This window comes from Aquarana catesbeiana, linkage group LG07, assembly GCF_042186555.1.
Source record: "Aquarana catesbeiana isolate 2022-GZ linkage group LG07, ASM4218655v1, whole genome shotgun sequence".
NCBI classification, from domain to species: Eukaryota; Metazoa; Chordata; class Amphibia; order Anura; family Ranidae; genus Aquarana; species Aquarana catesbeiana.
The window spans coordinates 186,945,878-186,970,958 of NC_133330.1; the positions used below are offsets into that span (position 1 = coordinate 186,945,878).

Consider the following 25,081-nt stretch of genomic DNA (forward strand, 5'->3'; position numbering starts at 1 on the left):
TGCCAGAGCCACAATATCACAAGAGATAATTAGATGTTGCTTTTACCTAAGATGCAAGAGGAGGCAGGAGAAAAAAATATAGCCAGCTATAAAAAGGTATGCCTGGATGAAATAGTCACAGCCTGTCCATTAAGGTCGCTATCTCTGTCAGATTAAGATACCTGGATTGCATAAATTGTAGTGTAAGATGCGTGAGGCCCTCCCTTCGCTGGTCCCAGTAGTTCACAGTGACAGGACGCCGTCCTATTTGTGTGCCCGTCCCGTCCGTAGTCAACCAATCGGCGCTGCCGACGTGACGTCATCCGGACCGGCCGAGAGCTCACACTGCGCATGAGCGCCACCTGGCTCGGAGCGCCGTCAATCAACAGCGCATCCAGCGTGAGGGGCAACGCACGCCGCATGGAGCCACAGTAGGCGGCATGGGGGAACGAGGGAAAGTCCACCCACGCCAGCTGCTGTGAGCGTCACACCCACATTGCTGGTGTGACGCTGGGCGGCCACATGGTAGCCAAGAACCCACCACTAGGTGGCGTTCACACAATCCACATCAAGCCAACACAGCAAGGAAAAAGGAGAGACATGATATAGAAAAAACAAAAGAATTAATCGATAAAAATTAGTATAGAATTATTTAACAATTGTGTAAACCTCTAAACAACAATAGTATTCATAAAAAGATGAAATTAGAGCTCTGGAGTCCAACTCCAATGTATAAGTTGTCCAATCTGTTTTTGCAAGTTTATGTATATTAATACACATGAGCCTAAATGGACCTCGGTAGACACAGCAAAGATCATATGAAGGGGAAAAGGGAAGAAAATTTGCATGAAAATAGAGGGAAAAAAAAGGGGGGGCAGGAGATAACAAGCTAGTATTCACCAGGATTTCCATGTAAAGAGAGGCCAGATTTTACTGGAGTGTGCTTGAAAAGTGCTAGTTCAAAGGAAGGGTTTATAGAATTGAGCTTCATTTATGCCAGGGGTTCGGGTCGCATTCAAGCGTTCTATCCAAAGTGTTTCTTGTCTTAGGATCTGTTTGTCCCAATCGCCACTTCGGGGGTTTCTTGGAATCACTGCGAGGGCGATAAAAGAAACTACCGAGGTGTCGAATCTGTGGTAGAGGTCCAGATGCCTGCTCACGGAGGTAATCATCTTACCCCCGCCGGAATAGTAAATGTGGTCCTTTATGCGGGAGCGAAATTGCCTAATGGTTTTCCCAACATAGAAGGCTCGGCAATTGCAAGTCATTAGGTAAACCAGACCCTGAGTTTCGCAATCAGCATGGAATTGAGGGGTAAAGATTTCCCCATTTGGTAATTCAAAGCGGGTGCCTGTGCGAATCCAGGGACAAAAAGTACATCTCCCACATCTGGTGATACCTTTAGGCTGGGGTTGTACTAAACGGTCGCTACCATAATGACTGGATGTAAGTTTGTCCCGTAAAGATCTAGATCTGCGAAATGTGATGGCCGGGGTTGGAGTAACATATTTGGCCACAATTGGATCCTCACGTAACAGGGACCAATGTGTAGTTAGAATGTCACGCATTTCTGCATGGTGTTGAGAATACTTTGTAATATATCTTACCATTGAGTTAGATTTGGGGGGCTTATTCTGATACAAAAGGGAGTTCCGTGATTGGTGCAATGCTTTGTTATAAGCACGGCAAAGGACTGATTTACTGTAGCCTTTTGCCCTCATGCGGTTACGGAGTATGTTGGCTTGACGTTTGAATTCCTCCGTGAATGTGCAGTTTCTGCGGAGTCTTAGATATTCTGCGTAGGGTATACTATGAATGAGAGTCTGTGGGTGAGCGCTTTCCACCTGCAGCAGGGTATTGCCTGCCGTCTCTTTGCGAAACAGCGTGGAGGCTAACCGGCCATCTTTGTCCTTACAGATCGTAAGGTCAAGAAAGGTAATTGTAGATCTGTCACTGCACACAGTAAATTTGAGATGGAACGAATTCTGATTCAAATTCTCAACAAAGATATTTAAGCTCTCCACAGACCCCGACCATATGACAAAAATATCATCAATAAAACGTAGCCAGCACATTACCTGGCCCGTAAATTGTGATAAACTGTCGTCTGAAAAGATGGTAAGTTCCCACCCCCCCAGGTACAGATTAGCGTAGGTGGGCGCACAACATGTGCCCATGGCCACGCCCTGTATCTGGAGGAAGTGGGACTCGTTAAACGTGAAACAGTTGTGTGTCAGAATAAACCGTAACAACTCCAGGATAAACTCACAATAGTCCCAACGGTGGTGAGTTTGTTCACGAAGGAAGGTACGTGCTGTCCTGATGCCCTACTCGTGAGGGATGCTCGAGTATAAAGCCTCGACATCCAAGGTCACGAGCAGAGTATCAGGAGGCACGACCATTCCTTCGATGTGTTTGAGAAGATCTAATGTATCTCTAATATATGACGGTAGTGATAGTACATGTGGTAGGAGTATTGAATCAACCAAACGGCTGGCATTTTCTGTCAGGGACCCAATGCCTGATACTATGGGTCTCCCGGGGGGTTTTAACGGATTCTTGTGCACTTTTGGAAGTGCATAAAACGTGGCCATTTTTGGGTGGCGTATATTCAAAAAATTATAAAGATCCTGATCAATGAGGCCTCCCTGCTGAGCAGAACCAACGATGCTCAAAAACTCCGCTCTGTATTGATCAATCTCAGTGGAATCAATACATCTGTACCATGCCTTGTTGCACAGGATATTCATGACCATATGCTTGTAATCAGCCTTGGTCATCAGGACAATGTTCCCGCCTTTATCGGCAGGTTTGATCACGAGATCAGGGTGATTCTGTAGCTGTGTAATTGCTTGTGCCTGTGCCAAAGTAAGGTTTCTATGTTTAGGCATCACGTTCATTTTTTTTACATCATTGATTGTGCCCATCAGGAAGGCCCAAATGTTGGAATTAGTCATTAGGTCGGGAAAACGTTGAGACTTAGCTCTGAATGAATTTTTGGATGCGGGTATTGCAGGGCTGAGGTTGGAAGCCACTGGGGTCTCATCTTGACTAGATTGTTCATTTTCGTCTAATAGTAGCATTAGATCCCGGAGGGCTCGGAAATCCTCCATTGTGTAATTTTTGACTTGTTCAGAAATATGCTTGTCTTGTATAGATCGAGCCTGATCATTGTCAAAAAGAAATTTATATGTAAGATTCCAAGAAAATAAATATAAGTCCTTGATGGTCTCATATTTATCAATTTCCGTGGAGGGGCAGAAGCTCAAGCCCCGTTGAAGAACCTCTATTTGGTGAATAGTAAGAGTAGAGTGTGAGGTTAAGAATATCCAAATTGGCACTTACGTGAGAAGTGGTGTGTGGGCTGGTGTCTGAAAATTTAGCGACGGGTTTCTCGTTTGGGAAACATGTGAGTCTAATGTGCTCTGCCGTAAATGTGCAGCGGGTGTGCTGTTACTCGAAGTGTTCTGAAATGTTGATTGCATGCTTTCAGCGGCAACGGCTCCCTGTATGGGAAGTCTACCCATGTCACTGGCAGTTAAGGGTGAAATCACATTCACCGGCGTCGTCTGTGTCTGTGATTGTGATTGTGAGTTAAGAAGCTGAATAGCCTGCAGGGCTGTAGCACCCAGGTATCTCCCTGGTGGGTGGCCATTAGTGTCTGGAGTTGGGGCAATATCGTGAGAGGACGTAGTATGAAAAAGTGTGTTTTCTGAAGGGGGACGTTTCTTGAAATAAGGTGTATAAGACCCACCACCAAGATCCCGCTTACGTGCTCCTTGTTGAGAGTGGTGAATTGTAGGGTCACCTCAGCTCATTATTCATCCTGGTTTCCAACTATGCCTTGTTTTGCATGTAGCACTGAGGGCTGTACTCTGGATATTGCTTTGCAATTAGCACCTGTCACTTATGGTTCAGCTGAGGCAGTTTATCAAATCAGCTGGGTATAAAACACTGCCTCACCCTGAGGGCTGGGTCAGTTCATTGTCTCTTATATTGCCAAAGGTTCCTATTTTCCTGTGTTCTTGTTTTCAAGATTCAGTGTTCCAAGACTGACCCCGGCTTCTGACCCTGGCTCTGTTCCTCGTTAACTCTGACTTCTGCAATCCCCTGACTATGGCTTCACCTCGACAGTCCTTTGGTAAATTCCCTGTCAAGCCCCCGTGCTTAGATTCACAGCCCAGGTAGCCTTTTAAATAGTTACGGTGGGCTGTGTGTATTTGCAAGGGTGAGCATACATCTCTGCACTATGGACTCGAACCAAGGTAAGCCCTTACATAATGAACTGACCAACATGGAGTCCGCAGAGATGTACAAGATGCTCACCTCCCTTGCTCAGCAAGTCTCTAGCCTGGGCCAGACCAGCAAGAAGTCCTGTTGTTTAAAACTACAGTACACCCAGCTCCAGAACCAGCATGTTCTGAGCCATTTGTTGTGATGCCAGAGAGGTTTGACAGTAGCCGTGCATCCTTCTTGTGTTTTAGGATGGATTTTGAGCTGTTGTTTGCTCTTAAGCCTGGGTCAGATGCCACCGATTATATAAAGGTTTGCGCTACCATCAACCTGCTCACTGGGCAAATCAAAACATGGGCTCAACAGGTACTACAGGAAAGGAGTCCAGTCTTGGACAGCTGGGAAGCATTCATGTTTGCCCTGGACTCTTACAATACAGTTTCAAAGAAAACCAGGGTTCAGCTGTTAGTGGGAAAATCCCGCTGACAGCTGAAAAAAACGAGCCAAAAAGTATCGGTTTCCAGTACTGGTGCATTTGCACGAGTACTGATACCCTTGCAAATGCTTAGTATCGGCACCGGTACCAGTATCGGTGCAACCCTAGCAGTAATGATTTTGTGAAAGCTGCTCCTACATTTAAATTAAAGAGTTGTGTTTTACTACCACTTGTGTTATTCTACATTAGAAAATTGGTGTGATTGTTGTAATACGTGTAATTGGGTATAGTCAGTATAACACGTAAAGAACAATAAATTCAATACTACTTCAATACAAGGAAACTAGTCCCTCTACATGTGTTAAAGCTTATGAAACGAGCATGCTCTATTGTCAGCCTCTCCTTTAAAAGGCAATTTACATTGAATTACACTGAATCTAAAAAAGACAATACACTCAATACACTTGCAATTCAAAAAGAGTAAAAATCAAATTTATCGAATGTAAAACACACACATATTTTTTGCATTGGAGCCTACAAAGCAATGCAACTGTATTCCATGGATCATGGGTGCATGGTAAGGGTTCAAATATACTTTATATGCCAGCTTAAAAGCTGTTTTTACACCTACTGTAATGTGTGAAATCAGTGAACCTAAACCTGTCTTGACTTTGTAATCTGTTTAAAAGCAAGATAAAGAGTTTATAAAAAAATAATTATGTGGGTTGTATGATACTCTATTGCCTGGTACCCACATCCCAAACTATTGAATTAGAAATACCACACTTATTATTAAGCTGGTCTTTAAGGGTACCAGATCAAAGAAATGTGTACTAATAAAATTACTATTTATTCCTCTATTTTGTTAATAGTGATAAAATAAGGAAAGATGTATGGTTGTTAAGCCTCCTTTACACTTAGCCCTCCTAAAAGAAAGACAAATCTGAAACAATCAAGGCCATACAATAACAGTGATAATCCAAAATGAAATCCTATATTAAACAGGTATATCAATGTATCAACCGGCAATTCATAAAGGATAGAAGAGACTCCATATCTTATTTCTTGACATGTCTCGTAGATCTCTTTCTCAGGAGATACAGTATGTGGAAGAATAGTCTGGAATATAAATATCCAATTACATTGCAACCAACAGTTGTACTATGAAGAATGCATCAAATATCCATTGATTACTCACTTCTATGTACAACTCAGCGGTTGGTTCCAATGTAATTTGATGTTTATATTCCAGACTATACTTCCACATACATATCTCCTAAAGTGGATGCAAAGTCTATGAAAGGCGATAAGAGAAATAAGAAATGGAGTCTCTCTTATCCTTTATTTATCGCCAGTTGATATATTGATATACCTGTTTAACGTGTGAAGATTTCTTGGACTATCACCGTTATTGTATAAAACTCATGGCTTCAGATTTGTGTCTTTTTGGAGAGATGTTAAAATACAATTCAGCTCATCTATCCATCAACATGTACTCCCCCATTGTTACTTATATTACGTCTTCCCCATTCCAGGGATGGGGCTCAGTGGAGATTGGAAACCCATTGGGTGTCAAATCCTGATGTCATGAATAAAATTCCGCCCCTTCTTACAGAATACTGGGAGTTCAATGAGGGATCCTCTACTCCTGCAAATGTATGGGACGCCTTTGAGGCATACACTCGAGAACAATATATATCTACCATTAAGACTGTTAATAGGGTTCAGCGGGTGAAGACTGATACCTTGTAGGCTTTAGTGGAAGAACAAATAGCTCAATATGCAATGGATCCGTCAGAGATCAATTTTAATGGTCTATTACATGCAAAAGGAACTTTACATCTTCATATGACATAGACCACAAGGATGGATCGTTATAAAGATAAACAGAGGTCCTTTGAGCAGGGAGGACAGGAATAGTCGTTTTTTGGCGATGATGGCCCAACATGAACATTCTACTACCTCAATTTCTGAAATACGTACCTCTTCAGGGGATACGGTTTCCTCACAGTCCAATATCCTAGAGGCCCTCCGCCAGTATTATCAGACATTGTATACATCCCAGCTGACTGCAGAATTTTTGCCTAAGGATATGGCGGTTTGGTTGGATCTGGTAGCGCTTGCCTGGGTGTCGGACATGGAGAGAGAGGCCTTAGTAAGGCCTATAACACCAGAGGAGGTTCTCCTAATTATTGGTTCTTTCCCTACCAGGAAGTCACCGGGACCGGATGGTCTCCCTATAATCTCCCTATAGAATTTTATAAGGCTCATGGAGACCTTGACCCTTTTCTTGCTTCTTTATATTCCCATTGTCTGAAGGAGGGGGCACTGCCGGATTCAATGAGCCACGCACATATAGTTTTGATTCATAAATTACACAAAGATCCATCCTTTTGCGCATCTTATAGACCTATGGCTCTCCTGAATACAGACTTTAAGATACTGACAAAACTTATTGCCTGAAGACTACAGCGTATTTTGCCCACAATTATTGATTTAGACCAGACTGGGTTTATGGCAAGGAGGTCCACAGATGTGAATTCTGTTTTGTGAATTCTGTAATGTGTATTGTGTTTTTTGTATTGTGTTTTTTGTAGTGTGTACTGTATTTGTGCTAATTTTGTTGATTTAAAGAAAAAGAAAACAATAAAGAGATTAAAAAAACGTTTACTGACAAGATACATTACTGTCCCTTACTCCTTGTCTGTCTCCTTTGTATTTTTTTTTTGTTTGTTTGTTTGTTTTAAATCACTTTGAAGACTTTTTGAACTATGATCCATTTGTTAGACTATTGACACTTCTTGCTTTCTTTTTGTCAAAGTTATTTGAATACCTTAGCCCTGGGGGATACTAAAGTGCCTTTAGAATTCTATGCAAATCAGTTACCAAACAGTTGTAATTATACGCATTCCAATTTTACGTTGATTGTACACATATCTAAAAGCTTAACACAAGGATTAGGATCTTCATTTCCACGTGACTGTCAACCATATAATATGTGTATGGGTCAAACCTGAACACTTTCAATTTGTATGCAATCAGGCAGACACTTGCACTACATAGTTAAAGGTAAATCTAAAGGAAATTAAATAAGAAAATTGTATAATGTATGGCCAGCCTAATATTCAAATTGTTAATATATTTTATTAAAAGAAAAAATGGTTATTTGGAAAAAGTAAGATCTCTTAAAAACATTTTTTTAGTAAAAATATGCATTTTATTTATATATAAATGTAGTTCAAATCATATTGGCCTATTGCCTTTAAAAAGGTTTTTGACAAGTCTTCAACGGCTGGTCACATATCAGCATGTACATCGGTCAGCCATAACATTATGATGACCCACCTAACATTGAGTACATCCCCCTTTTGTTGCTAAAACAACTTTGACTTTTTGTGGCATGGATTCCACTAGACCTCTGAAGGTATACTGCGGTATCTGGCACCAAGCCGTCAATATCAGAACCTTTTAAGTCCTGTAAGTTGGGAGGTGGAAACTCCATGGATCTGACTTGTTTTTCAGCACATCCCACAAATGCTTGATGGATTGGGATATAAAGAATTTGGAGGTCAAGTCAACACCTCAAACTCGTTGTGTCCCTCAAACCCTTTTTCAAACCATTTTTGTAGTGTGGCAGGGCTCTTTATCCTGCTGAAAGAGACCACTGCCATCATGGAATACTGTTGCCATGAAGGGGTGTTCTTGGCCAGCAACAATGTTCAGGTAGGTTGTTGGGACAAGTATAATGTTAAGTTGGTTTCTCAGGTTGTAATTAATCAGAAGTTATCCTCCTTTTCTTTACTTACATTAAATTTTAATCTACCTAGTTCCCACTTGTTTAGATATTATCAGCTTTCTCATGCCTTCAATGCCCAGTTTCCACAAGCTAATCCAATGATCGAACAATCTATTTTGGAAATGGTACTCCGGTCTGACTGTTTGGAGAAACCTACTTCTAGATTGTATTCTCATTTTATCACAGTCTCTCTCCCGGTGTTAGAGGGACTTATGGTGAGATGGCTGCGGGACATTCCTATTCTAGACAATGATGACTGGGATGAAGTGTGGGATTCTCCTTTTCGAACTTTGGTCTCGCTAAGAGATCATTTGATTCAATTTAAATTGGTGCATAGAGCTTATTTTACGCCACACCGACTTCACAGGATGAACCCAAATGTTCTCCTAATTGTTGGCAGTGTGGTGTGGCTCTGGGAGATTTTACACACATCTTCTGGACTTATCCATATATTTCAGGGTTTTGGATGGAGGTGGTGGCTTTGTTAAACTCCATTTAACACTTTCACATGCCAGTCTCCATGTCAGTGTGTTTGTTGGGCCTGGTTAAAGATATTCTTCCTACAGAGGCAGAGCGGATATTCATTAATATTACTTTGTATTATGCAAGAAAAGCTATTGCCCTGTATTGGAAGAAACCTTTCCCGCCCACATTAGTATACTGGAAACAACTGGTTAATAACAGCATACCATTATATAGAGATACCTATGTGAATAGAGGTTGTCCTTGTAAATACGAAAAAATTTGGGCTAAGTGGTTGGAGGAGCCCTGTACGGCATCTCCCAACAATATACATTTTTAATTTCCAATATCAAATTTCAGATATGATACTGACACATATATTGCTATATAGATTATATGGTTTATTTGCGATCTGTTTTGCTAAAGATATTGCAGTGATGGAATGGTTTTATGTTTTAGATAGCAATTTTTCCTAGTAAGTACAAAAATACTATCGTGATTCGATGAGGATCCCAATGAGGAATGTATACTTTGACTAATGTGTATTGTGTTTTTTGTAGTGTGTACTGTATTTGTGCTATGTTGTTGATTTAAAGAAAAAGAAAACAATAAAGAGATTAAAAAAACGTTTACTGACAAGATACATTACTGTCCCTTACTCCTTGTCTGTCTCCTTTGTATTTTTTTTTTATTTGTTTGTTTTAAATCACTTTGAAGACTTTTTGAACTATGATCCATTTGTTAGACTATTGACACTTCTTTCTTTCTTTTTGTCAAAGTTATTTGAATACCTTAGCCCTGGGGGATACTAAAGTGCCTTTAGAATTCTATGCAAATCAGTTACCAAACAGTTGTAATTATACGCATTCCAATTTTAAGTTGATTGTACACATATCTAAAAGCTTAACACAAGGATTAGGATCTTCATTTCCACGTGACTGTCAACCATATAATATGTGTATGGGTCAAACCTAAACACTTTCAATTTGTATGCAATCAGGCAGACCCTTGCACTACATAGTTGACGGTAAATCTAAAGGATATTAAATAAGAAAAATTGTATAATGTATGGCCAGCCTAATATTCAAATTGTTCATATATTTCATTAAAAGAAAAAATGGTTGTTTGGAAAAAGTAAGATCTCTGAAAAACATTTTTTTTAGTAAAAATATACATTTTATTTATATATAAATGTAGTTCAAATCATATTGGCCTATTGCCTTTAAAAAGGTTTTTGACAAGTCTTCAATGGCTGGTCACATATCAGCATGTACATCGGTCAGCCATAACATTATGATGACCCACCTAACATTGAGTACATCCCCTTTTGTTGCTAAAACAACTTTGACCTTTTGTGGCATGGATTCCACTAGACCTCTGAAGGTATACTGTGGTATCTGGCGCCAAGCCGTCAATATCAGAACCTTTTAAGTCCTGTAAGTTGGGAGGTGGAAACTCCATGGATCTGACTTGTTTTTCAGCACATCCCATGAATGCTTGATGGATTGGGATCTAAAGAATTTGGAGGTCAAGTCAACACCTCAAACTCGTTGTGTCCCTCAAACCCTTTTTCAAACCATTTTTGTAGTGTGGCACTGCCATCATGGAATACTGTTGCCATGAAGGGGGTGTTCTTGGTCAGCAACAATGTTTAGGTAGGTTGTATGTGTCAAAGTAACATCCACATGAATGGCAAGAACAAGGTTTCCCAGTATAACATTGCCTAAAGTATCACACTGCCTCTGCTTGGCTTGCTTTCTTCCCATAGTGCATCCTGGTGCCAACTTTTCCACAGGTAAGTAACACACACTCACCCGACCATCCACCTGATGTAAAAGTGAATGAGATTCATTGGACCAGGCCTTTTTGCATTGCTCTGTGGTGCAGTTCTTAAACACATGTGCCCATTGTAACCGCTTTTGGCCATGGACATGGGTCAGCATGGCACCCTGACCAGTCTGCTGCAGCCCTATTTTTTCTACTTTCAACACATCAACTTCATGGACAACATGTTTATTTGCTGCCTAATATATCCAACCGGCTTTCAGATGCCATTGTAATGAGATAATTAATGTTGTGTATGTAAATTAGAGCAATGAGTGGACTGATATCTACAAATTCTAAAATACATTGCTTAAAGCTGAGCTCCACATAAAAGGGGAATTTCTGCTTGTTTGCACCCTCCACTGCCACATTTGATACTTTTTTTTGGGAGGGGGTTTGGGGGGGTACCTGGTTTTGACAGGCACCTGCTTCCACTTCCTGGTAAGATCGCTGCACGATGATCTAAGTCATGTCCGGCCCCTCCTCCTTCCCCCCGCTGCCTTCTGGGACCTGTGTGTGTCCCAGGAGACGGTGGGACCATTCATAAAGAGCAGCACAACTAGCGCCTGAAAGCTTCACTGCCGGTTTCCCTTAGGCTACTTTCACACTGAGGCGCTTTACAGGTGCTACAGTGCTAAAACTAGCACCTGCATAGTGACTGTAAAGAGCCTCTCCTGTCTCTCCAGTGTGAAAGCCCAAGTGCTTTCACACTGGAGCGGCGCGCTTGCAGGACGGTAAAAAAAGTCCTGCAAGCAGCATCTTTGCAGCGCTGTAGGAGCGGTGTATACACCGCTCCTAAAGTGCCCCTGCTTTGGTTTTGACCTTTTTTGTCCGCTAGCGGGGGTTAAAAGTGCCCCGCTAGTGGCCGAATAGCGCCACTAAAACAATGGTAAAGTCTTGCTAAAAATAGTGGCGCTTTACCACCAACGCCAGTCCGCCCCAGTATGGAAGTAGCCTTCCTTGCAATTCAGGCGCCTGCACTGAAGCCAATGGAAGAATCGGCTTGGGGTGCCAACATCACGGGATCCCTGGACAGGTAAGTGTCCAAGGTTATTAAAAGTTAGCAGCTTCAGTATATGTAGTTGCTGACTTTCATTTTTTTCTTTTTTTTTACAGACTGGACCTCTGCTTTAACCACTCTACTTGCATAATGGTGACCACTGCACATGATCAATATTTTAATCCTCCTTGTTCTACATAGAAAATGGAAATTTGGCCCCTTTTCACACATATATTTTCCAAGAAGTGAGAACCTTTTCATGGGTGATAATGGCAGCCTCTGGCAGTTGAAGATACTGGTTATTACCCCATATGCAAATATGAGCAACACTTAAATGATGAAAATACTACTTGCAATATAGTTGCTCTTGCTCACAGAGCAGCACTGACTTGCACAGCTTTTACTATACCTCCATACAGCTTTATGATGAACAGGGGATACTGCAGCGCATGCATAAAATCAGCATAGGTCTTCAAGTCAACAGGCCAAAAATGGAACGGTGTATATGGACAATTTAGATGGATACATTTCATACTGAGAATGATGATGGTAAAATACATATCTATCCATTTGCTCACATCTCAATCAATGAACTGGAGAAAAAGAGATGATCTATAATACCCCTGGCTTGCATGTACAAAAATGTGTGTGTATTAACAAGCACTTCAAAAGTGCTTATTTCTACCTTGGTGTTAAAATATATGTAAATACTAAATTAATGATAATAAAAACACTGTGTATCATAAACAAATTCCATTTCTTTATTTAAAATACTAGTTTTCACCTTTTTTATCCTTTGATGCATTTCAGTATTGCTGATCTCCTGCAGCTTTTTGCAGCCACTTCCTGTCTACATGCATATCACTCAAGTAATGGCTGCAAGCCAAAGATGGGTTTCTTTATTTTGACAATAGTGGACTAGTAATTGTGCAATATATGTTAAAAGGGCCACTTACAGTCTCCATTGGAAGCTTGTGTCTGATAATGCAGAAGTACAGTTGGTAGACTTGAAGAAAGTGCTATTACATGGGACGTTATGGTAGGATCTCCTACTAGCTTTTTATTGAAAGCTGCAGATTTAAAAATATTTAAAATTACATTCTCATGTTATACATGGCCAACTTGGAGACATTCCTCCCACAAATTATTAGACATTTAATTGAATTAGCAAAACAGCAAATCATAATATGCATGGAATTGTGCAGCAAAATGATTAACAAGGTGCAAAAAAAAAAGAAAACCCTAATAACATATGGCAGGGGAATTTATGAATACCGGAGCAGACAGAATCTGGAGTTGTATATGGCAACCAGTTTTTATCTTCAGCTTGTTCTGTTAGGCCCCTTTCACACCAGCGGACCAATCGGGTTTGCCTGTCTGTTTTTCAGGCGGACCTGATTGGACCACCCATTGTTCTCTATGGAGCAGTGGATATCAGTGGACATATGTCCGCTGACACCCGCAGGCATCTGATCCGATCCGGTCCGCTGACACCCGCCGGCATCTGATCCAATTCGGTCCGCTAAAAACAGACGGATGGAAACATTCCCCACCCATCTGGCAGATCAGATCTGATGACAATCGGATGGAAACGGACAGGCAGTCCTCTCTGTCTGAAAGGGGCCTTAAAGCGCTTGTATACCCCACTTTGTAATTTTTACCTACAGGTAAGCCTATACTAAGGCTTACCTGTAGGTAAAATGAACATCTACACGTACACCGTTTAGGAGATATTCACTCTGCATGCAGGCGCTGACGTCATCGGCGCATGTGCTCTGAAGGTCCGGTGTATTGTGCTGGAAGTTGAGAGCTTCTTGCCGCAGGAGTGACATCATCACGCTTCGGCCACTCATAGTCCCGGAATCTGCGAACCCAGGAGAAATGCTGAGGGGGGGAACATGTTAGCCCCCTCAGCGGTGACCGGGCTTCATTCTAAGGTAAATATTTTATAATATGCTAGAATGTGATGCATACTAGCACATTATGCCATTGTCTTACAGGTTGTTTTTTTTTTTTTTTCGGGGGGGGGGGGGTGTTTTATCGGGTTTACTAACGCTTTAAGCTTTGAAAAAGAAAGATTGAAGTTAATTGGTTACCATGTACAGATGCTCCAGATTCTGTCTGCTCCAGTTTTAATCTGTATTTAACACTGTTATCTAGGGCAGTAAGGCTCATTTACAACATATAGGTGATTTAGTGGTTAACTTAGAGATAGTGAGTGCTTAAAAGAGTATTTTTTCCTTTGCAGCAACACACCAATACATTTTTAGAAATATTTGAAAACTTAGTGCTTACTCAGCAAGGAAGTATATTTTTTTATGGGCCAAGCTTCTGAGTTTCTGGATCAAAATTGTTGTAATCTTGCAAGGTGCAAGAAGTGTGTGGGGGGGGGATTAGATGGGACAATCATTGGCTCTGCAGGGAGATCCAGCGTATCTGATCTGATCGGATGGCAGTCGGGTGTAAATGGACAGGCGGTCTGTGTCCGTGAATGAGCGTAGCAAACATGGACCTGTCCTCTGCTTGCTCAGCGTGAATCAGAAGAGAGATGATCCCCTGCTGAGCATGCAGATTGCAGCCGCAGTCTGCCCCATGTGAAAGGGGCCTTACTGCCTCATTAGAAATCGAATTAAAACTACACAAAGATTTACTCGATCAAAACTTTGTGGAAGTGCCTAGTAGTTTAAGCAGAGTTCCTTCAACCCACTGAGGCACTGGAATTTTCCAGTTTATTTGAGATGGTAAAAGCAGATAATGCAGTGCTCAAAATCAGTGTAAGTCCTTTATTTGAGATGGAGCGGACTAGATGACCCTTCTTGCCAAAGGTTGTAAATGTTTGACAGGTTTAAATCTAAAAGTGAATGTTCACATAGAATAGAACCATTTTTAGGATTTTTTTTCTGCTGTATAAAATAGATAAATTAAAACTCCAAAACTCAGCACTAGTTAGTCAATAAGGACTGTCCTTAACATTTCATTCCATTATAAGTGGCACAAATAGCTCTCCAACCAGCGCAAGTGTGCTGCCCCTTGTGTTGGTGTTTATTTTCTATGTTTTCCTGTTTGACATCAGAAAGATTGTATAATGTATGGGTCACGTTATACACATATCATTTTACAACATTTTTATGCATTTATTCTTTTTAGGTCAATCTATCACCAAGAATGTACCATTAATAATAGTGATTAATATTATTATTGTTATTGTTTTATGATTGTACATTCAGATTGTATAATGAATGTCTCATGGCCATTTGTAGGGCTAATAAGGAAGCTTTTGCTAAACAAAAGACATAAGAACCTGGACACTGCCATGGGGGACATGGCTAAATTTAAAAAAAAACAAAGCAGTATCTCTTCCTAAATACAATTGTCAGCTCTCTAGTACCAGCAGACGCTAACAATATGGCTAATGTGAGCCCGTTTTTATACAAAGGATGCTGGGTTATCCATTCCTTCATATGATTGGCCCTTGTGAATCAGCATATTATATGCTTTATAGGTTATTCCTTATTTCTTGTGGTAAACCTGCATACTTTTCAGCCCAAAATTTGCAATTTATGAACATAATTCATTCATAACAAGCAGACTCATTTGAAGGCATCATTTTCTACATGTGAGAATTATTTTTTTTTAAGCTGGCCCATGAGCTGAATGAGAGAAATCACTCAATTCCCCCATCCACGCTAATCTGCACCTCCAGCTACTGTATTCTGAAAGCCAGCACGTGCAGCTGTCAGAATCCCCAAACAGTGACCAGGGCCGGAAATAGGGACGGGCAGGGGGGGCACCCCCCTGGGTGACGCATATAGGGGGCACTGCCAGGGGTTCCATCACCCACATCAGCACTGGGAAGCACTGCTCTAAGGGTGTCACTGCCACCTGTTCAAGTGTAATGGACAGACAACGCCCCCTGCTTAGTTTGCCAAATACAGGAGAGCCACATAGGAGGGAGACTGCACAGGCGCACTAGCGCTGAATCACTCCTCCCGCCCGCCAGTGCTATAGAAAGGCATTCCAGAGCAACGCTTCAGCATTGGAGAGCCTTTGTGGAACTGGAAGGCATTTATTAGGACAAGGAGAGGGGTTTGTGTGCAGAAGGCCCTGGACTAGGTAGTTGGGGTTTGTATGGCAAAGGATTGGGGGGCCTGGGCGAGGGATGCACTGAAGGCCCTGGACTGGAGGGGGGTACAGAGGAGGCTCTGGGCTGGGGGGTGCTGAGGAGGCCCTGGAATGAGGGGGTGCAGTGGAGGCCCTGGGCTGAGGGAGGGGGGGTGGAGGAGGCCCTTGTGGGGGTTCAGAGGAGGCCCAGGACTGGGGGCACAGTGGGGGCCTTGGGCTGATGGGGGGGGGGGGTGAAGAGGAGACACTAGAGAGTGAGTTTACAACATTAATGGGGACATTTATCAATTGTCGCAAGTAATGCCAAACAGGAGCAGAGAGACAGGTCATGTGATAGATGTATTTGTTGTTTGGCTGTATTTCTCCTGTGGATCACAGCAGTGCAGATTGTGAGCCATTTTCAGCTGACAGTTCTCAGCCTTATAGCCAGTGGGGGGACAGATGCAGTATCCACCTAGGTAAGTATTATTTAAAAAATAAAATCTCCATACTTCTCTTTTAATTGCTTGACATCTCCTCTTTCCTGCTATCTGGCCCACCTGACAATTAGTGTGATGGCCGTGTGCTGTGTGAAGATTGGTGTTCTGTGCTTCCCTGTGCAGGCAGTCTAGTCAAAGTCAATTGGGAAGCAGCAGCCGCATGGACATAGTCGAATGTCAAAATTTGACATGCAAACAGAAAGGAATGCATGTTTCCAAACGCAGAGTCTGCCCCCACTTCTATAGGTGAAGCGCTCTGGTGGATGAAGATGCAGCAAAAAGTATCTCAGCGCCTGTCTGAATTAGCTCTTAGACCCCTTTCACACTGGGGCGGTTTGCAGGCGGTATTGCGCTAAAAATACCGTCTGCAAACCGCCCCTAAACAGCCTCCGCTGTTTGTTCAGTGTGAACGCCCGAGGGCTTTCACACTGAAGCGGTGCGCAGGCAGGGCGGTGAAAAAAGTCCTGCAAACCGTTTTTTTGGAGCGGTGAAGGAGCGGTGTATTCACCGCTCCTTCACCGCTCCTGCCCATTGAAATCAATGAACGGGCGCGGCTATACCGCGGCAATACCGCGGCTATAGCCGTGCTGTACGAGGGATTTTAACCCTTTTTCGTCCGCCAGCGGGGGTTAAAACCGCACCGCTAGCGGCCGAATACCGCTGCAAGAACGACGGTACAGCAGCGCTAAAAATAGCGTTCTTGTACTGCCGACGCCCCCACCGCCCCAGTGTGAAAGGGGCCTAAGAATTTATCAAAACTAGAGCAGACAGAATCTGGAGCAGCTTCTGCATGGCAACCAATCAGCTCCTAGCTTTCATTTTCAAAGCTGAACAAGCTGAAGATAGAAGCAGGTGGGAGTGCACCTGCTTGGATGCCCATATAGCAAGCTGCTTGCTGTGGGGGCACCCGGCAGGAGGGAGGGGCCAGGGGCTCCAGCAAGGGTCTCAAGAAGAGGAGGATCCAGCCCGCTCTGTGCAAAACCATTACACAAAGCAGGTAAGTATAACATGTTTGTTATTTAAAAAAACCAAAACCAAAAAAAAAAAAAAAGACTTTAACCACTTCAGCCCCGGAAGGATTTACCCCCCTTTCTCACCAAGCCCTTTTTTGCGATACGGCACTGCGTCGCTTTAACTGACAATTGTGCAATCGTGCAACGTTGTACCCAAACAAAATTGACATCCTTTTTTTCCCAAAAATAGAGCTTTCTTTTGGTGGTATTCTGCGTTTTTTATTTTTTGCGCTATAAACAAAAAAAGAGCGATAATTTTGAAAAAAAAAAAGCAATATTTTTTACTTTTTGCTATAATAAATATCCCCAAAAAATATATATAAAAAAACAAATTTCTTCCACAGTTTAGGCCAATATGTATTCTTCTACATATTTTTGGTAAAGGAAAAAAAACGCAATAAGCTTATATTGATTGGTTTGCGCAAAAGTTATCATGCCTACAAAATAGGGGATAGATTTATGGCATTTTTATTAATATTTTTTTTTTAATTGGTAATGACGGTGATATGCGATTTTTATCGTGACTGTGATATTGTGGCGGACAGATTGGATACTTTTGACACTATTTTGGGACCATTGGCATTTATACAGCGATCAGTGCTATAAAAATGCACTGATTACTGTGTAAATGTCACTGGCAGGGAAGGGGTTAAACATTAGGGAGCGATCTGTGTTCCCTCAGCATGTTCTAACTGTAGGGGGGATGGGCTCACTAGAAAATGACAGAGATCACTGCTCCCGATCACTGGGAACAGTAGAGCCCTGTCATGTTGCTAGGCAGAACAGGGAAATGCCTTCTTTACATAGGCATCTCCCCGTTCTGTCTCTCCATGTCACGATCGCAGGCCACCGGCAGACATCAATTCTGCAGGACCCGTGGGCATGCTCCCACAGCGCACGGCATGTGCGCGCCCGCTAGTCACAGATGACGCAGCGACGTACGGGTACGTTGTTTTGTGCACCCGTGCCACTTTGCCGGCGTGAGCCAGCCAGCAAGTGGTTAATAACACCTTAAGGTTAGCTGTGTGTAGTAAAGGATATGCAATAGAACAGATTTATTTTATTAAAATGTGTGTACTGAGGTTTGTACTGTCTGTTACATATTTCAAATTTGCTTGTGGCACAGTCATTCAGCCCGGGTTCACACCTATGCGAATTAGATGCGACTTACACCGCATCTAATTCGCAGGACATTTTAAAATACATATGAATGCATCTGGTTCACATATGTGCGTTGCATTCGCACTGCGCATTGCACAAAAAACGTGTGTGTTTTCTGGGCATTGCGGTGCGAATTACGAGCCCCTTATCTTCTATGGGAACGCATCTGCTTCGCAGATACAATGCGTTCTGAACATGGATTTTCTCCTTCTCCTCAATACACCTCCCCCTCTCCTCCCCCTCTCCCTCCCCCTGCTCACTGATCCTGAGCTAAAACGCAGATGAGCCTTTGAACAGGGGATTTTTATCTCCCCAGTGAAACCTGAGCTTCAATTCGCACCGCACATGTGTGAAACAGGGCTAAAGCATATGGTCATTAAAACCCTCCCACTGTAATCTGACCACATCCACAGTTTTGGCACGGTACCGCTATACTGCCACATACCATTTTTCTTGGGGGGGGGGGGGGGGTGCAAAAATGACTAGCCCCGGGTGCCAGATGTGCTAGCTACGCCACCAACAGTTACTGTATCTGATTGGATGCAGGTACTGTTTGGCTGGAAAGTTTCTGCTCAGCTCCTTTGATTTTTATCAAGCCAGGTGGTACTGATAGGGCCACCCATTAAATTAATGTTTGCTAATTCATCAGAAATTAGATCTGTGTATGGCTATCTTAAGCCACACACAGGTTTAGAGAACAGAATTTGAAGATTATGATGATTATTCCCAATGTTCAGTTTGAAAATAAAAAAAATCAGCTTCTGGAGAAGGCGATTTTACATTTTCATTGCCTTTTTGAAAACGTAAGCCTTTTTTTCACATGGGCTCCTGTGCAATGTAAATTCCAGCATCTTTCCCCCCTGGAAGCCCAGACACTGCTGACAGCTGCCCATAGACATAAAAATGGATGTGCGTGGATGTACTCAGGTATATGATTTCACATGTAAAATCGCATGCCAATTCGGCAGCAATTGCTGGTAATGGCAGCGTCCGAATCAGTGCGCCGCCGCATTTGCGGCACTGCACCGATTTCCAAAAGTCGTTTCTGTACTACTTTTGGTGATTTGTAGGTGCGATTTCCACTGACATCTGTGCAGAAACCAGCACAGATGTCTCTGAAATCGCCCCCGAAGTCGGGACTGACATGCGGGAATGAAATCGGTCGAGTTCAGCTGAACTCCACGATTTCATTCCCGCTGTCAGTGTGAACCTAGGCTTATTCAAATTATTTTTGCCATAACTTTTTTTGCTTGTTTCAATTATTAACATACAAACTTAGGCCCTATTCACACATGAGCTGAGCATCTTTTAATTTTTTTCAGGGATTTTTTTGGCGTTTTTACATGCATTTCAAACTTTCCTCTTAGCCAATGGAAGTCTTGTTAATAGCCAAGAAAGTGTTTGCAAAATGCATGTTACGTGTGTTTCTCTTAATTTTTCAACCCTATTGCAGCCAAACACATGATTCTGTCCCAAATAAAGGGCATGTTCTTTTTGAGTGACACGCTTCAAATGACACTATGCTCTGGTGGGAATGGGCAACAATAAATGTAATGGAAATCCCAGTGTTGAGCATTGAAATGTTTCTGGTAAAGCTTACATTTTCAAGTGTGAATGGGAACATATGGTTGGAATTGGAAATATCAACTGTAAAAACTAGACTATAACTATATAACACAAACACATATATTTGTGTGTGTGTGTTATAGGACAGATAGGAGAAAGATTATTGGTGGCCACACATGCTAAAGTTTTATTATTATTGATACAGTATATGATTCAATTAAAAACATCAAATCTGCAGCAAATTGAATAGCCATAACTTCCCATCCAATCAGTTTAGACTGAGTTGATCAGCCAGGGTGGAAAATTATCAAGTGTTTGCATCGACCAGCAGCACTGAGATACTTTGTTCATAAATATGGTTGTATTTCCATAGATGAGATTATGAGATTACATGGTGGAAATAGAGATGCGATCCAGTGGTGGCCGGTGCTTCATTTTTTTGGGGGTGGGAGGGCGTCAAACAAACCACCCGCAACCCCCCCCACACACACACCATTTTGGTCTATCCCCCCACCCCCCACCCCCTGTCGCTCAGTCGATCCTCGCACCCCCCTGTTGCTCGCTTGCCTGCCTGCCCACCAGCCCCGCACTTACCCAATCTAGGTCTCGGGGAGCTTTGGCACCTTTCTGCATCTCCTCCTCCTCTGCAGCTTCACGGTGGCTTCCCCTGTCTCTCCTCCTCCTCAGCGGCTTCCTCCATGGCAGCCAATATGGTCGTTTCTCCTCTCAATAGTTTTTTTTTTTTTGGAAGCACATGATTGGAGCCTGAGGCTCTAATTGGCTTCAAAAAAGCCCACACAGTTGTGTGACAATAGCGAATTAAAATTCGCTATTGTCTTCCTGATTAGCCTTCCGGCCAATCAGGAAGTGGGTCTTAAGACCCGATTGAGAGGAGAGGAGAATCAGAAAGACAATAGCGAATTGTCACACAACTGGGTGGGCTCAGCCTTGAGCCCACCCTTTTTTAAGCCAATTAGAGCCTCAAGCTCTAATCACATGCTTCAAAAAAAAAACCCCACTGGAATCCATACGTCCAGCACCCTGAATGTAGATTAGGGGTCGGACGCATGGATTAGGGGAGTGGCAACCCTGCGCCCCGTATGGATGGGCCGCCACTGATACGATAATTTACGATACTATTGATTGCAATCCACTTCCTCATGTGTAACATATTGATCAAATGGACTGTCAACTATAGATTGAGTATTCCTATCAGAAGAGATCAATTGGAAAAGAAAATGATACATTATTGAAGCATGTATAGCGAGAAAGAGAGACAATATATAGATAGGGCAGCATAGTGGTTAGCACTTTCACCTGGGGTCATCGGTTCAAATCCCAACCTCGGTACTACCTGCCTGGAGTTTGCATGTTCTCTCTATACCTGTGTGGGTATCCTCCAGGTACTCTGGTTTCCTACCACACTCAGAACACATGCTGGTAGGTAAAATGGCCCTAGATTGTAAGCTCCTTGAGGGCAGAGACTTAGGCTTCATACACACGAGACGCCGGTGCAAACTCTGCTGAACACATGTTTTTAAAAGCTGAAACCGGCGTTTAAAAATGCCCGTTTTGCCGCATTTGCATGCCGCGTTTAGCCACGTTTTACCGCATTTGCGTCTAGAAGCGTCTGCAGAGCAGAGAATGCAATTTTTAGACCCAAATTCGGGGCCCCGTATCTCAGTGACACTTGGAGCTAGGAACCCCAAATTTGGTATGCAAACACGGACGACCTAGCACTACAACATATCCAAATTCCCCAAATTCAGGTCGCAAAATGTCATTCTCTGCTGCAGAAAAGTGCTTGACATTTTGCGACCCAAATTTGGGGCCCCGTATCTCGGGGCCACGTGGTGCTAGGAACCCCAAATTTGGATATGTTGTAGGGCTAGTTTCACTGTGTTTGCACACCAAATTTGGGGTTCCTAGCACCAAGTGACCCCGAGATACGGGGCCCCAAAATCAGAGAATGACATTTTGCGACCCAACTTTGGGGCCCCGTTGGTGCTAGGAACCCCAAATTTGGATATGTTGTAGTGCTAGTTCCACTGTGTTTGCATACCAAATTTGGGGTTCCTAGCACTAAGTGGCCCCGAGATATGGGGCCCCAAAGTCGGTTCGCAAAATGTCATTCTCTGCTGCAATTTACTATCATATTTCTGTGTTTCCTGGTCCAAAAATAGGGTTCCTTTAAAAACACTTATAAACGCAAACACGGCTAAACGCGGTACCAGCGTTTAGCCGCGTTTGGCGTCTGAAACGTGGAAAAATTTTGTGTCTGACCCCATTTTTTTGCTTCTGGAAAAACAAGGTTAAACACAACTGCCTAAAAACGTCAAAAAACGAGACTGTGTACATGGACACATAGGATAACATTGAATGGGTTCAGGGGCAGATGAAAAAAAGTGTTCAACTGCCTCTGAACGCGCGTTTAACAGCGTCTCGTGTGCATGAGGCCATGAATGTACAACATATATGTAAAGCGCTGAATAAATTGACAGTGCTCTATAAGTACCTTTAATAAATAGATGTATTTATTTCTAACCATTGTTGCAAAAAAAAAAAAAAAGTTAGGACATTTTTTATTAATTGTTTGTTCATACAAAGGTCTGACATAAACAGCACTTTCCCTCTTTTCCTTTTGTAATCATATTAGCAGGTTTTGCAATACTTTCCACAGAAATCCTTTAAACAAAGCTGCCAGGGTTTCCTGATAATCACAAAGCAAAGTTTAATTTATGCAACTCCGTGTTTACCTTATTGCACAAACAAGTGAGGAGCAATCTCCAACATGAGAGTAGTTTAAAGATCCACAATTTAAATTTTTGTTGTGTTTGCTTCACAGAGGAGAGGGGAGGGGGAGGGGGGTAGACAGAAGGGAGAGATCACCTCCCACCTCTTGCATTCTTGAACACTGATTGTGAAACTCCAACAAGGCAGAAGGTAATTTGGAGATTATAAACCAGGTCCCTCAGTGGTCTGACATACTTCGGTTCCTGCTGAAGTTGAAGAAGCAACTAGAATAGGCAGAGCGTGAATGAAACATAGTGCTAATCAGCCATGACTTTACTGGGATACCTGCTTGTCCTTACTGGTGTTGTATGCTGTACTGCAGCCCCAGCATCTGATCCTGAACGACCTCAAGGTAAGGTCTACATTTCTTTGCAGTACAATGTTTAACAGGACTTATTTTTGTTTAATTAATATTAACGTTAATAAAACTTGGCCTATTTTATACCAAATATACATCAAAGCCATGTGGGATGAGTTGTAAAATAACTTCAACATCACAGAAGAAGTCCAACTGAATATGAGTAACTATTGCTAGCTATACCTTGACTTGAATACATGAAAACCTCCACAAACAAGGTTTCCCAAAGCAATGCATTTATGTGAGCTGACATTCTACTGAAACAGTGTTCATTCTCTTGGATGTACATAGATATTCCCAACGTGAATGTATAGAGAAACTTTTTTTTTTTTTTTTTTTTTTTTTTTTTTTGCTGTTTTGGAAAGAGTAAGGAGCATTTCATTTTATTTGTTGCTATTCCCCCCCCCCCCCCCCCCCGGGGAAGACCGTGATTATTGCTAGCGGCTATAGTAGTCCCAATCGATAATCAAAGGTAAAACCCGGCATGCTAGTTTTACCCAAGTTGATCGATCAACTTGGTTCATTCAGCCTTCCCATACACGGTTCGAATCTTGGCCGGTTCCTGCTGAACCGGACGAGAGTTGAATCATGTATGGCCTGCCTTTGTGAATGGGAATCTGCACACACACATGGCGACGAGTTCTAATCACCATCTACTCTATTTAAAACAAAAGACATTTTGGCTATACATGCACTCAATAAACTTAAAACAGTGTTATATGGTCAGAAATGTCACTTCTTTTTTATATTTTTAGAAAGGGCAAAATATTAGATTTTGTTATTTCATATTTTTATTTTATAAAAACGCAGCCCCTTTTCTAGCAAAGAACCTATATCTGCTTTGAGATTGTTCGGTATATGTCCACAACTGAATCTTGACGTAAAACGTTTTATCTACTTTCAAATGAAGAACTAAAGTTTATGGCTGCTTTATGTTGTGACAATCTCATCTCTCTGGGTGAGCTACACACTGGCCAGCTGACCATTCCTGGAAGAAATTATTATTGGAAAAGGTGAAAAATCTGGTCTGATTACTATGCCACCATGTAAGAAGGAGCATCTTTCCTTTAATAAAAGACATACTCGCTCATTTCTGTTTATGCAGGAACCACAGTACTGATATTTTAAAGTGGTAGTAAACCCACACATTAAAAAAAAAACAAAAAAACCCTGCGAGGCAAAGTCATAATGAGCTAGTATGCAGCGGCTGCATGCAAAGGGAATATCTCCTAAACTGTACAGGTTTAGGAAATATTAATTTTACCTACAGGTAAGCCTTATTATAGGCTTACCTGTAGGCAAAAGTGTAGAATTTGGGTGGTTACATAATTGTTACATGCTCAGCTGGGTTTTTTGGTACTTTACGTTCAATGCAAGGCTATGTTAACGATAACTGACTGTGATGGACCAATATGACTATTGTACCATATCATCTTTTGTGCTCTGAACAATGTACTGTATTATCAGATTGTATAATCAGTGACGAGACATGTCCATAAAGTCAGTCAAAGGGATCAGATCTTGTATGTTCTCAGAATAGTTTCATTTCACTGGGTAAGTAAATCTCTGCTGACTCATGCAGTATTAGGCACATACAAAAGATTTTTCACTTTGTTGGCAAAATATATAATGAGGATAAAGTCACAACAAATTTCTTCAATCAACTTTTTACGTTCAGAATCAGTCATTCTTCATCACCTTGATGGTAAATACAGTATATGGCTAATAATGCTCAAATTATTCCTATCACCAGTCAAAATAATGCTCCATTGGGCTAAATTATGTTTGCCTATCTAAGTCTGAGAAAGATTCTGGTCTCCAAAGGGGTTGAATAGATCCAAGGTAATAGAACTAATGGT

General features: G+C 42.1%; 1 protein-coding gene across 4 annotated transcripts in view; it reads left to right on the plus strand.

Moving 5' to 3' along the window:
* Window positions 1-23,004: 23,004 nt before the first annotated feature.
* LOC141103381 (coagulation factor XIII B chain-like) overlaps window positions 23,005-25,081 on the plus strand; it is a gene marked incomplete in the record, with an annotated part of 968,440 nt that continues 966,363 nt past the window's right edge. For 3 of the 4 annotated variants that reach the window (XM_073592895.1, XM_073592894.1, XM_073592896.1), the window contains 1 exon segment: window positions 23,005-23,216. In XM_073592895.1, the coding sequence (XP_073448996.1) occupies window positions 23,132-23,216 (85 nt within the window). 4 annotated transcript variants of the gene reach the window in all.